Source organism: Acanthopagrus latus, chromosome 18 (genome assembly GCF_904848185.1).
Source record: "Acanthopagrus latus isolate v.2019 chromosome 18, fAcaLat1.1, whole genome shotgun sequence".
NCBI classification, from domain to species: domain Eukaryota; kingdom Metazoa; phylum Chordata; class Actinopteri; order Spariformes; family Sparidae; genus Acanthopagrus; species Acanthopagrus latus.
Genome location: NC_051056.1, coordinates 23,573 through 37,500, shown reverse-complemented (window position 1 = coordinate 37,500; position 13,928 = coordinate 23,573). Strand labels below are relative to the sequence as shown.

The following is a 13,928-nucleotide window of genomic DNA, read 5'->3' as shown; positions in this document are numbered from 1 at the left end:
AGCACTTTATTTAACGAAACACTTAAATGTTCTGTTTGAGTGACTGTTGACTGGAGGATGATTGCATGACACAGGCGCGGATGTTTTATCTCAGTTTGGTAGGATTATTCTTTAGTTCAGGTTGTGGTTGAGAATGAGGTTTTGTCTAACTCTTCTGTGATCAGATGGAGACCTCTGCTGTTCGTAACTGTCACTAATGATGAATAAGTTTATGATGTATTGAAACAACTCAACTGTTATTTTCACAATCAAGTGATGAAATGTGTTGTAAACGTTAATGCTCATCAGTTTCTCAGAGCCCAAAGTGACGTCCTCAGATGTCTTCTATCGAACCTACAGTCCAAAAATCAAACAATCTTCATTCATAACCTGTCATTAGAGTTCTCAACAGGCCTGAAAACCCAACCCGACCCGTGGGTTTTTAAGTCCGAGCCTGACGCAGCCCGACACACCAGAATCAACTGTCTGCCTGAACCTGACCCCCCATGCGCCTGCATTGTTTTCCTCATACACGTGTTATTGTACTCAGCGGCATCAGGTCTGCGTCTGCGTCTGCCCATAAAGCAGCAGCCAGACTTAGTCTTCACCACACATGAACAGCGATGATTCACAACAAACAATATATACTTTACAACCTGCAAGAAATGTGTTTTATAAAAAAGGAAGCCCGAGGTCCGACCCGACCCTTGCGTATTCTTTTGGCCCAAACCCGGCCCGAACCTGTGGGTCCGGTCGGGTTTGTCGGGCTGGCCCAACCCGTTGAGAACTCTACCTGTCATTTATAATCTGATTAAGTGATCAGTTGTTTAATCGCTAAAATAATCAAATGTTAAAAATGACATCCTCAGACGTCCTGCTCAGATCTTTAGTTTACTGTCACATAGGAGGAAAGAAAAATATTCAGATTGAATGAGCTGACAGCAGAGAGTTTTTTGATGAGTCAAACTGATGAACTGATAATGAAAATGTGACAATTAGTCTGATTTACTGGATGCAGAGTGTTGGTGTGAAACCTGTTTCCTCTTCTTTCTGTTATCTGTGTTTAACAACAGGAAACAACAGAAACAACAACCTGCAGGTTCTTCACGTCCACTGAAGCTGGACAATGACTGTAACACAAGACTGTTAGCATGAACCGTAACAAGCTAGCAGCTGTTACTTTTCTCTTGAAGGATATTAGTTATAGTACCAGAGCTCAAAGTTTCTCCTGACACAGTTTTGCAGTGGCATCATCGCTGCATACTGGTTAAACTCTGCCCAAGACGATTGCTAAAACACATACTAAGATGACAGAGCATTTTTTCCCCTCCTGAACCAGAATGAGACCTGGTGCAGCTGGACCTGTCTCCAGCACTGACACGGGTCAGACTGTGGCGACATGGGATTCCTTTATAGTTGACAATCAGTTGATAAATGGCTTCCTCATTTACTGTCTCAAATCACAGAGAAGAGCAGCAAGAGCAACATTTAAGAAGCTGAACCAGACCATGTTTAATGTTTCTGTTCTTAAAATGATTGAAATGATGAATTATCAAAACACTCCATGATTTGCTTCCTTTTGATAATTGATGAATCAACTGTTAATCTAATCTCTCTGGGCCAAAGATCTTAGATGAACTGTGAGCAGCAGGTAAACATAAACTGAATTAATCTGTCTCACCATATCGGTATGAACCCAAAGCAAAGAGATTTCTCGATGATCTGACTAAAAAAATGGATCAGAAGATGCTGAAATAACAACATCATAATGTTGCCTTGAAAGAAGACAGAACTCAGCCAGATGAAAAGGATACAACTGTTAAAATGTTTGTTCCTTGAATGGAGTTGGGATCAGTCAGAGCTATGCTGTGCTGTGACACATTTCTATGATTTACCAGGTTGTCTGACTGCCATGTTCACTTGCCTCCATGCCAGCTCCTTTTCTGTCCTGTCTCGGTACAAGTGGATGTGATGTCATACAGCTATGGGTGTCTGCATACGGCCACAATTAGTGATTATATCCTCTCCTCCACTGCTGTTTATGAATGTCTGCATACAGACAGATTTTGAGTTCTGGTGGAAGGTTGTTCGCGTACAGTCAGACTGAGATGGTCCTTCAGACTCTGAATCTTAATGTCAGCTCAGGACACTCTGTGATTATTCACAACAAATAAAGTTTGATACCAGACAAATTGATATATATCTGTGACAGACCGCTTGCTCTGACAAGGCTTATATAAACATATTTTGCAGAGTTTGCACACTGACTGCTTCCATGTGGATAGCTGTGTGTGTGTGTGTGTGTGTGTGTGTGTGTGTGTGTGTGTGTGTGTGCGCGCGCTGTCACCAGTTGTCCGGACGCTTGCTGTCACATCACGCTGATGATTTAATGTCTGTGACCTGACACACCATCTGTATACAGAACACACACACAGACACACTCACAGTACAGTAGAATAACAAAGGCAGCATTAAGTGGTGTACGGTTGGTGCCACTCTGCTCCATTTGTCCTCCATCATGGCTGCTGTGACTCAGTGTGTTCACTATGTGAAACGTGATAGCAGACGTTTCATCAGGTGACATCACAGCTCCTCTAGCATCCATGTTGTTATTGAAAGGAGTTGTTGTCTGAGAAACACACAGAGGGACCAGTTCATCTGTCTGTGAGCTCAGGGCTGCTCGGGGAGGGGTGTTCCTCTTATTCTGTCCACCGTCATTTATCAGGCTTCAGTTATAAAAGCTTAACATTTCTTCTTCTCCTCTTCCTCTCTGAGTCACAGCTGCAGACTGTATCCACCCTCACATCTGTGGAGTAAATATGAAGCTAGAGCTGGTTAGTTTAGCTTAGCATAAAGACTGTAAACAAAGGGAAACAGCTAGCCTGAGTCTGTCTAAGACAGACAAACCCTCCACGCCACTGTGTCTCTCTTCAACACAGTGAAACGTGAGCTGCAGTCTCTTAATGCTACACAGAAACTGTCCTGTTAGTGTGAAGCTGCTCTGCTGTGGTACTTCAGTATGGTGCCACTGCACCTTCCCTTGTTGGAAAACTAATGGTGATGATGGCGTTGTCCTCTCTCTCTCTCTCTCTCTCTCTCTCTCTCTCTCTCTCTCTCTCTCTCTCTCTCTCTCTCTCTCTATCTCTATCTCTATCTCTATCTCTATCTCAGGATCAGAGTTGTGTTCCTACGAGTTAGCGGGTCATAAATACCCCGGCCTTCCTGAGAGATTCTCCAAATGTCCCAAACTTCCTGTTCCACCCAGGTACGTCCAGCCTCCAGGTGACCTCTGTATGACCGCTGTTCTCTGTGTGTCCTCTGACCTCTGTGTGTCTTCTGAGCTCTGTGTGACCACTGACCTCTGTGTGTCCTCAGTAAGCCACTGCCGGTGTTTAACCGCTGCACTCCCCTGGACGTTTCCTGTTATGCGAAGTTTGCTGAGGCTGTAGTGACATTCGTCAGTGATAACAGCGTTCTGCACCGACTGATCGCCGGCGTTGCCGCCAGCAAGGAGATCATCATCGGACTGTGTGTCCTCGCTCTGGGTGAGTTTACTGAGGTAACATCCGGACACAGTCAGAGAAAGTGATGTATGCACAGGGCAAGTCATCAGTGCTGGTGTTGCATCAATTGGTCATCATGGACAGAACTGCCCATGTCCACAGTCAGGCTCAGTCAGTAAACTGGTCAGATTCCTTCAGCCAGCTGTTACTAACAAAATTCCTCTCACAGATGAGAGCAGCCAATCAGGTACTTCGTCCTAAATCATCACTGGATAATCTGTCCTGTGAGACTTTATTATAATAATTAGGGATGCACCAATCAATCCAGAGTGCTGATCTGATATTGGCCCAAATCACCGGAATGGAAAATCTGAGATGGGAAAATGTGAAATGTGATCCGATCTTTTAACCTGAACTCTTCCTGCGATTAAACTGTATAACATGATTTAAAGAGAGCAGCTGTGTGGACTCACTTCAAGACGACAGAAGAAGAAAACAAAACAGCTGACTGATCTGAGGGCTGGCAGCACTTCAGCACCATTAACTAGATAAAACACTTGCAGAAAAACTGTGGGAAAAAGAAAAGTGCCGTTTCTCCACAAGCACGTTTGGGCACACTGAGTCAAACCCAAAACATCCAGGCCGGCAGATTTGATGCTGCAGTTCAGTTCAGTGTCTGTGATATATGACCTCTGACCTCTGTGACTGTCTGTTTCTCAGTCCTCTCGATGATCCTCATGGTGATCATTCGCTACATCTCAGCCGTCCTCGTCTGGATCCTCACCTCGCTAGTCGTCCTCGGGTCCCTCGGTGAGGTCACCTCCTGGTTCCTCTGAGCACATTTAAACCCTGTTCTGTCCGTTAACAACTGACGGGATTTCAATCTGTCTGTGATCATGTGTCTGTGTCCTCAGCTGGGACCAGCGTCCTCTGGTGGCTCTACATCGACCACCGGCTGTACGGGAACAACACTTCCACGAAAGTGACGAAAGAGGAGGTGGAGGTCAGCAGAGACAGTGGACAGGCACTGCTCGTTTACGCCATCGCTGCCACCGTCTTCACTGTACGAATATCAGCTGATACGACCATGGCGTCTTCTTGGTGAGTGGAGACAGAGCGCTGTGTCTGATCAGGTTCCTCTGTTTCAGATCATTCTGCTCCTGCTGATGCTGTTCATGAGGAAACGGGTTGCTCTGACCATCGCTCTGTTCCACGTGGCGGGTAAAGTCTTCATCCACCTCCCCCTCCTCACCCTGCAGCCCTTCGTCACCTTCCTCGCCCTCCTGCTCTTCTGGATCTACTGGATCCTGGTCCTGCTCTTCCTGGGAACCACTGGTCAGTTAAAGAACCTGTTGGGGTCCAGGTGGGGCGGCTGTAGCTCAGGAGGTAGAGCAAGTTATGTAGTAATCAGAAGGTCACTTGTTCAAATCTCTGGTTCTCCCACCTGCATGTTGAAGTTCCCTTTAGCAAGTTACTGAACTCCTAATGAGCAGGTTGGCAGTCCGGTAACCATTTGATTGTTGAATGTCTTAAATTTTCTTTCATTATCCTTCTTTTGAGTCGTGAAGACAAGAAACTATCAACTTTTGTTGATCTGAGTTGATTCTGGGTTAAACAGCTTAAATAAGATAACTGATAAGATAAGGATAACTGATAACATGGTGTAAAAGGAGTGAAAGTGGAAAATAAACTACAGTAAAACATTAGAAAATAGTCGAACATACGATGAAAATAAAAATGTTTATGAGATATAAAGAAGTGAAGAAGCTCAGCTGTTTGATTCAAATGGGACTTGATTAATCTGAAGGTTCAGAAACAGTTCTGATGATCCACTGACAGAAAATGTAATGAGCCCATCAGAGTACATGTAAACAGACCACAGCTGACTAAGTCACTGTCTCCATGGCAACACTCTGCTGCCTGTTTACCAGAGGTGGGGGACTCGAGTCACATGAGTTGACTCGAGTCAGACTCCAGTCGCAAATTTGAGGATTTGAGACTTACTTGACTAACACTGATGAAAGACTCGACTTGACTTTGAGTTGGCATTCATAACTTGAGACTTGACTTAGACTTGACACAGATGACTCGAAAGTCTCAAGCCTGGGTGATTTTGGCTGCCGTCTTGGTTAAAGCATGTGTGTGTTTCAGATAAAGCGTCTTCAGTGCACACAAAGACATTATTTTAAATGTAGGCATGCATTATGCGTGCTCACAACCCAACACGACACCCTACCGGCACACATTTAGTGCAACGCGCTTGATTTTTCGTGCACGTTGGCGACGTACCTGCTTCTCCCTCAGGTGTTGTGTCTGTGTCTCTCCTGCTGTTTCTCACGGAGCTCTGCTCTGTTTGAAAGGAGAAGGGGCCATATGTGTGGAGACGTCGCCTCCGAGATGTAGAATGTGTTTTATAGAAGAGAAACACACATTTCAGGACAGAACAGACATGTCCTGTGATTTTCAGCCTCCTTTTAAGGGGGAGAGGGAACAATACCTGAGAGTAATATTCTCAACTGTTAGAATGTGCAGTATGCTGCAGTTCCAAGGCTGATATTAATCTAATCTTATTCTTGTGTTCATGGGTTTGAAAAAGAAATATGAAAATGATCAACTATGCACTTACATCATATTATTGACTAACCACCCTCTTCAGTTTTACTGCATCTACAGATATGAAGAATACATTCATACAAACTTCTTGTGACTTGTTTGACCTTAGAAATGATTTGGCTTGACTTGCTTGATTTTGATCACAGTAACTTGGGACTTGCTTGAGACTTGAAGTTTCAAATCAAATCAACTTTTTTTATAGAGCACTTTTCATACACGCACATCTAACAGAAACATAATAAAGAATAAAGAAAGCCCTCGCTCCCACCCTCCATACTACACACCACACACACACACACACACACATCTGCACACTCTTATTACTGGCAATAGGGAGACATGGCAAGGCACTGAGGATTGAGGAAGCGCCACTTTTGGGGCCGTCCACACTGGGAGGAGTCACAGGCCGAGCCACAGGGGGCACCAGTGCCCAGGCCCCCCGACCCTGACAGACAACAGCTGGCCGGGCCAAAGGGACCTAAGGACAGCACGCAGGGCAGCAGCAACCCAGACACAGCTCCCAGTGTGGAGGGCCGCCCAGGGGAAACTGGAGTTAAACCTTAAAAACTAAAAACATAAGATAGGATAAAAACCCTGACAAAAGTTAAAGGTGACATATTATGCTCATTTCTGCTTCCTGACACGGTTCCCTGATGTCTAAATGGAACGTTAATAACATGTTTTGGTCGAAAAAGCTTAAGGATTGAGCACAGCAAGGTTCTTGAAACACCAGTTTCACAGCCCTCCTCCAGGCGGCCGGTTTCAGTGCCTCTCCCTTTAAATGCTAATGAGCTCCTACGTGCACCGCCCAAAGATGTATTTGCGCCGCCCACCTCTCCCTGCCTGCGGAAGAAGTGAGGGCGGCATTGTGTGACCATGGCAACGGCTGAGTTACCGGAAGAAATGGCCGCCGGACAACAAACTGCGGTGCAACCGTACATGTTCGAGCCGGAGTCCGACCCAGAACAACAAGAGGCTCCAGAAGAAGTTCAGCAGCCAAGAATGAACATGGATGTTTCTCAGTGGTTAGTAGTTTACTTTTTCTTTTCTTTTTTTTTTTTTTTACCTCGACATTACTTGTTACTTGTTACTGCATAGACAAACGAAAGTTCTACGGGCTTAGTAGCCGTCTGCCCCGCGCTGTTACAGATCACAACCCCCTTCTCCTGCCTCGAGTGTTTACATAACAAAGCTTAGCCAAACCGCGACTGGCGTTTATTGCTCTGCAGTTGCAGTAACGCGGATGCAATTTAGCAATTGCCGTTACAAGAGAAAAGTGTAACCCCGTATTATTATTTACCTTTATGTGGCCAGGTAAGTCAATTGAGAACCTGCTCTTATTTGCAGGGACGACCTGTAATTAGCTAGCAATGTCCAACAATTGAAGTTTTCAATAAGCCACAGTTGCCTCCCGTCAGCTCTCTACCAGCAGTATTGTTTTTGAACCAGTTCCAACAGTTTATAAACTTTAAATATTACAAAAGAAACAATGCAATGTGATTGATTGGCTATGTAGTTTCCAATGAATGATATAAATTCTGCTTAAAAACAGGTGTTCCTGTGAAAGTTGTGAACAAGTGCCTACAGAGCCTGAGAATATCTGCTGTATTGAAACACCACAGGTAAGTGTGAACACTGGGCAAACAAGGTTGTTATTTTGCAGTCTCTTTTCTTTAATCCATTGTCACTCACTTACCTTTCATAACTTCTAGGTTACACGAAGACTAAGTTACAGCAGCTTCCAGAGCAACCATCATGCATGCTGGACCATCCTGGCCTAGAACCTGTCTGCCTGAATGTGTTTTCACTGCAGAATGCACTGAACATTTATCGGGCAGACTACGGACCTTTACGTCTGAGGGGAATAGTGTAGCAAGCTTTTTAGTCCCATAAATATTATTAATTTATTGCAAAAGTATTATGAAGTACATAACTGCTTCCTCTGTCTTACATTGCTTATAGTTTTACTATCTTTTACTTGGTAACATGAAAACTACATATCAAACAATGAAAACACACAGAACAGTTGAGAGAGATGTTTTATTGCAAGAAACAATTGTAGACATACAAAATAAATATCTAAAGTGGAACAGTTAAACTTGCCAGTTGCCATGGATATGAACATTCAGTGCTGACTTTCTACTGAATTGTGTCCAGCCAATATAGATTCGTAGCCTACAGAAGCTTTGTAAGCTGGTGCTTTCTGGGGCGGAGAGTGGGAGCTGTGCTGCGGATTCGTGCAGAGTTCCCTGACGCAGAAGGACAGTATGTTGGGTTCAGACCTGTCCTTGATTGAACCTTGGCATGTAACTGGCTATAACGTCCAGCTTGTTGGGTCTTTCATACTGAGCCGAGAGGTCTTCAGGGATTGTAAGTTTCAGCACCTCGTTCACATATGGGCCAGGGTCCTGGAAAACCTTCTTGAAGATCAGGTCCAACAGTGTATCAACGTAGTCTGCAGTGCAATAAACAAAAATTAATGTTTACAAGAAAATGCACTAGAACCAAAAAGCCTTGTGCTGCAGTGTTGTCAAGTGTCTCTTCGTATTTCTCCTAATTTATACGTTCTCCTTATTTACTATTTTGAAAACCATCAAAAAAATAATTCAGATTTTATTTGTGTTTAGGTAGAGTCTTGGGTGGAAAAAAAGTACTTTAAAAATCATAGTATACACACTAAACTAAAATCAGCTGTCCACCAATCCATATTCATAACAGAGTAAAACAAAATTACATATTAGAGTAACATAGTGACTAACATTACATCATATGCTTTTGTTCAACAAACCTGTGCTTCTGAAGTGAGGCCGGAGAGTTCTCATGGAAAGCTGTGTGCCAACCGTGCATTTCACTGGTTGTTCTGTCTGGCAGGCAACATGATGCACTACAGACTGCTGTACAGATGTGCTTGGCCTAAACACAAACGGAAGGAATATGTTATGTGTCTGTTTCTCATGTTACATGAAACAAAGCTATGTAGACAGAAATGATGATTAAAACAATCCATTTGATAAGGCAAATTCTGGCAAATCATAATCCGAGCAAACCCATGCAAATTCCTCATTTCACATTAGATTTAGTAAGTGAGCAATACATATTGTGTCCATCCCTTCATATAACTAACGTTAATCGTAGCACAGCAGACAGGTAACCCCTGTCTCAGGCTCCAAAACAAAGTAATGATTGCTTGACTGCAGATAAAGTTTTGGTACTGTCAGATCGGGTCTCTCGTACCAGCAGCTAACACTATACACGTAGTTACGTGTATATCAACACAAAAAAAGTCGTTCGACTGCCATGGTGCTCCTGGGCATCTAACACACCGTCCTTTAGCCTTTAGCACAACATGCTAATTGACGTAACGTAGCTCACTGGCCGTGAATAACAGAGCATTTCATACCGTTCTCTCTGCGTGTTCACGGCGGAACATTAGCTCTCCGTCCGCGAACAACAGAGACAATTTCACACCGTCTGATCGGCTGTGAGCATGTGGAGGAGACGGTTTCCCATGCGTGTTCATGTCGGAACAGTAGCTGTAGTAACTGAGAAGTTGTCCGCGGACGATGAGCTAGCTAGCGCAGTTCGGCCGTGAACATGACGGTGGCTAGCTAGCGCTGTTTACGGCCGAGCAGCGCTAGCTTGCTCGTCGTCCGCGGACAACTGGGACAATTTCACACCGTCTGATCGGCTGTGAGCATGTGGAGGAGACGGTTTCCCATGCGTGTTCATGACGGAACAGTAGCTGTAGCAACTGAGAAGTTGTCCGCGGACGATGAGCTATCTAGCGCTAGAGCAATTTCTCAGTTCACTGGCATGAGTGCTGATGTGACAAATTAAGGTTAGGCAACATTAACATTACCGTGAATCCTAAGACCAGTAAGCCCACTGTTGTAACGTTAGCTCAGCCTCATATTTACATCACCCGTTAGCGTTAGCTCATGTGTTAAACAGCCAAAGTAACACAAACAACACTGTTTTTAAAAATACTTACAGTTTCTTCTTCTGTGGCGTTGACACGGACAGTAGGTATTGATCCATCTTTGAGGAACAATCTCGTTGCCAGTCCAGCCTGATACTGACCCTGGCTGCTGAAACAGTCCGGTGTGAAGTGATTGGCACAGACAACAACGCTTTTGCTCAGTGAAGCTGGGACGTTTCCCTGAAAAATAAAATTTAGCCACTTCGCTCTGATATCCTCTTTGGTAGGGAAACATGAGTGTCCGTGCATCCAACGACAGAGCAGGAGTGCTTGGCTTTCGGGTTGCACATGGTTGCGGTCAGGCTGTCACATACAAGTGAAGCGAGAAAATGGCGGATCCTCCTTCAGGTAGCCGGAGTAATATGGGAGGAGATATCCAGCGTGAGGGCTGGAGCATTCAAATCACCCGCACTCTTACGTAAGTGTGCGGGTGATTTGAATGCTCCAAATGAATCCAAATGGCTCTCTTAGAGACACATTTCCTGACTCCGCCTGTTTACAAAACATTGACGTAGAGGTCCTAAATCACTCTTAAGGGGTCGGGAGGCACTCCGGATATGCAATTATACATAGTAAAGCAAGGAAAAAGTGGGTTTTGCATAATATGTCCCCTTTAAGTAAATGGAGTGAACAGTTAAAAGGATACAAATATAAAAGATAATAAATAAACTATAATAGTAGCGATGATAAATAAAACAGAGAAAATTATTTACGATTAAAATCATCTTAAAAAACAAGATAGAAGCAACAACATAAAATACCACATAAGAACAGAATAAGAATTTCAAATATTAGTTAAAAGCCTGACTAAAAAGGTGTGTCTTTAACCTTCCCTTAAAAATATCAGCAGTCTCTGCAGACTTGAGGCTCTCTGGCAGGCTGTTCCACAAGTGGGGGCCCATAGTGGCTAAATGCCGCCTCACCGTGGGTTTTAGTTCTTGGTTTTGGTATGAATAAAAGGCCAGTGCCGGAGGACCTCAGGGTCCGCAAGGGTTGATATGGTAAAAGCAGGTCAGATAAGTGGGAGGGCGCAAGGCCGTTAAGACATTTAAAAACCAGTAAAAGAACCTTAAAATTGATCCAGAAGTGGACGGGGAGCCAATGCAATGACTCTAAAGCTGTTGTAATGTACTCCAGTCCTCTGGTCCTCGTCAGCACACGTGCAGCTGAGTTTTGTAATAATTTGATATTTAGAATACTCTTTTTGGGAAGACCAGACAGCAGGTTATTACAATAATCTAAGCGACAGGAAATAAAAGCATGCATTAGCACCGCCGTACTGGCCTGGGAGAGAAACGGGCTACGTTCTTAAGATGATAAAAACCTATTCTCGTCATATTTCTTATATGTGGAATAAAATTCAGCTCAGAATCCAAAATCACGCCCAGATTTTTTACTGATTGTGTTGGTTTAAGATCTTGTAGTTTTGGTAAAAGTTTCTCTCCCTGGCCCTCAGGATTTAAGACTAAGATTAAGACCTCGGTTTACAAAATCAGGTGAGGACAGTACCAGAGAGGCCGATCAGATGGCTGAGTCAGTTTAATAATATGTTATGGTCTGCTGTTTCAAAAGCGGTGCTTAGATCCAGTAGAACCAACACTGTGAGCTTTTTGTTATCTAAATTCCATCTGATGTCATTTAAAATCTTTTAAGTGCTGTCTCGGTACTGTGATTTCTCCTAAAACCAGACTGATGTTTCTCTAAGATGTTATTTCTGTTTAAAAAAAGCATTAACTTGGTTAAAAACCAGCTTTTCTAAAATTTTACCTAAAAATGGTAAGTTGGATACAGGTCGGTAGTTGGGGTTGGGGTCTAAGTTGTTCTTCTTATGAAGGGGCTTCACCACCGCCATTTTGTAGGCGGTGGGAAAGACACCCGTTTGAAGAGAGCAGTTCATGATGTTTAAAACTGTTCCTCAAAGAATCCATAAAACAATCTTAAGAGTGATGTGGGAATTGGATCTAAAAGGCAGGTTGTTGGGTTTACTTGGGAGAATACTCTACCAAGTGTCCTTGCATCAACCAGGGCAAAACTCTCCAGTGTTTCCTCAGAGATCATCTGTGGGTGTCTTAAAAACTTTATTAGAGTTAGAACCTGGTAATATATCCAAGGTAGAGAAGGTTATGGTTAGTGATGAGTTGTGAGAAATGGGAAATTTGTGCCTTTTTGACTGCATTACTGTAGTTTTTGAGTTGTTGATGTAAAATCTCGTAGTGAAGGTTCAGGATGAGCAGACACGGATTCATCAAGCCAGGTGAAACCAATCCTGGATAAGTGTGCGCTCACAGCTCCCTCAAATATACCCGTTGAAGAAGATCATTCAAGTCCTGTTGAGCAGTTTGCTGTGGTGATGTGTTTATTCAAAGAATACCGGTAAACTGGTGAACCGACAGGCACAGAGCGGGTCTGAGCCGGTGAGTCGACCCAGAGCAAATGAAACAGTAGCATTTTATACAGTAAGAACAAAGAGCGTGGAAGGGCACGTTCAAGCAAAAGGTAAACAAAAGGCATGCAAAAGGGAGGATGTCCTGGGGGCACATATTTAGCATAGTGATCAGGATGAATCCGGAAGTCCTGGGGGGAAGGTATGGGGGCACATATTTAACATAGTGATCAGGGTGGATCCAGATGTCCTTAGACCAACTGATGTTATGCAAATGTGTATCTGCAGGGTGCCAGAGACAGACATGAATCCCCATTTTGGTCTGGGGACCAAAGGGCTCTTTCCAGACGTCATTTCAAATGTGTATTTTCTTCCTCAGTGTCAATTTACTTTTTCTCCATCTTCTCTCGGCACTCCTGCATTTTCTTTTCAGTTCATTGATTTCATCGTTTTTTCTCCATGCGGGTGTAGGTTTTCTTTTTATTGTTTTTGTTGAAAGTGGAGCTACTGAGTCCAGATTTGACTTCAGTCTACTGTTAAAATTATCAGTAATAAAATTACAAAGTGCAGGTAAAATTTAAGCAGGAGTGCTCTGTAAAATCCCCATGAAATTTGCAGCCACTTCAGAAGTTAGATAGTGCCTCCTCACTGTTCTCACCGGGGCCTCCTTTTGGTTAAAACTGGTAATGTTAAAAAATACACAGTAGTAGTCAGACACAGCCAGGTCAGCAACAGAGGACACACCGATGGACAGGCCATGGGTTCTGACCAGGTCCAGGGTGTGTCCTCTGCTGTGAGTTGGCTGCACGATATGCTGCTTAAAATCAAGACAGTTCAAAAGATTTAAAAACTCTCTGGATATCAGATTCGAGGTAACATCAGCGTGTAGATTAAAATTACCTGTTATTAAAATCCTGCTATAAGAGGTGTGGATAATTGATAACAGTTCAGAAAATTCACTGATAAAGAAAGTAGAGTGATGGTCTATATACATTAATGCAGAGAATCAGAGGGCTGGCATGATGAGTAAAGGCATGATGCTCAAATAACTGTTAAAAAACACTCCATTTGAGGTTAGGGAGTTATGGGTAATGGATGCCGTCCAGCCCCCTCGTCTACCCTCTCTAGTAGAAAATAAAAAATTAAAATTTGGTGGGGAAGCCTTGGTGAGAGCAGCGGGTGCGTCAGCGCCAAGCCATGTCTCAGTTAGAGGAAGACAGTCTAACTTACTGTCTAAAATCACATCATTCATTAAAAAAGTTCTATTTAAAAGAGAGTGAACATTAAAAAGTGCCATGTTGATGGTGACAGGTGGCTTGTTGACTGGATAGGTCGATTGTTCTGTGAGCGGTCTGAGGTTATTAAAGTTCACAGAGTGGGTATGGTAGTATCTGATGTGCTGATGGAGTGTAATGATTACGGGGATGGGTGTGGTGTTGTTTAGACTATGAGGTCCAAGTCCGGTGCCGTG

General features: G+C 43.6%; 1 protein-coding gene across 3 annotated transcripts in view; it reads left to right on the top strand.

Moving 5' to 3' along the window:
* The window catches only part of slc44a1b (solute carrier family 44 member 1b), a 37,552-nt gene that overhangs the window by 15,464 nt on the left and 8,160 nt on the right, over positions 1-13,928 (top strand). For all 3 annotated transcript variants that reach the window (XM_037076940.1, XM_037076938.1, XM_037076939.1), the window contains exons 5-9: positions 3,151-3,244; positions 3,355-3,524; positions 4,203-4,292; positions 4,397-4,545; positions 4,631-4,817. In XM_037076940.1, the coding sequence (XP_036932835.1) occupies positions 3,151-3,244; positions 3,355-3,524; positions 4,203-4,292; positions 4,397-4,545; positions 4,631-4,817 (690 nt within the window). The remainder of the gene's footprint in view (positions 1-3,150; positions 3,245-3,354; positions 3,525-4,202; positions 4,293-4,396; positions 4,546-4,630; positions 4,818-13,928) is intronic.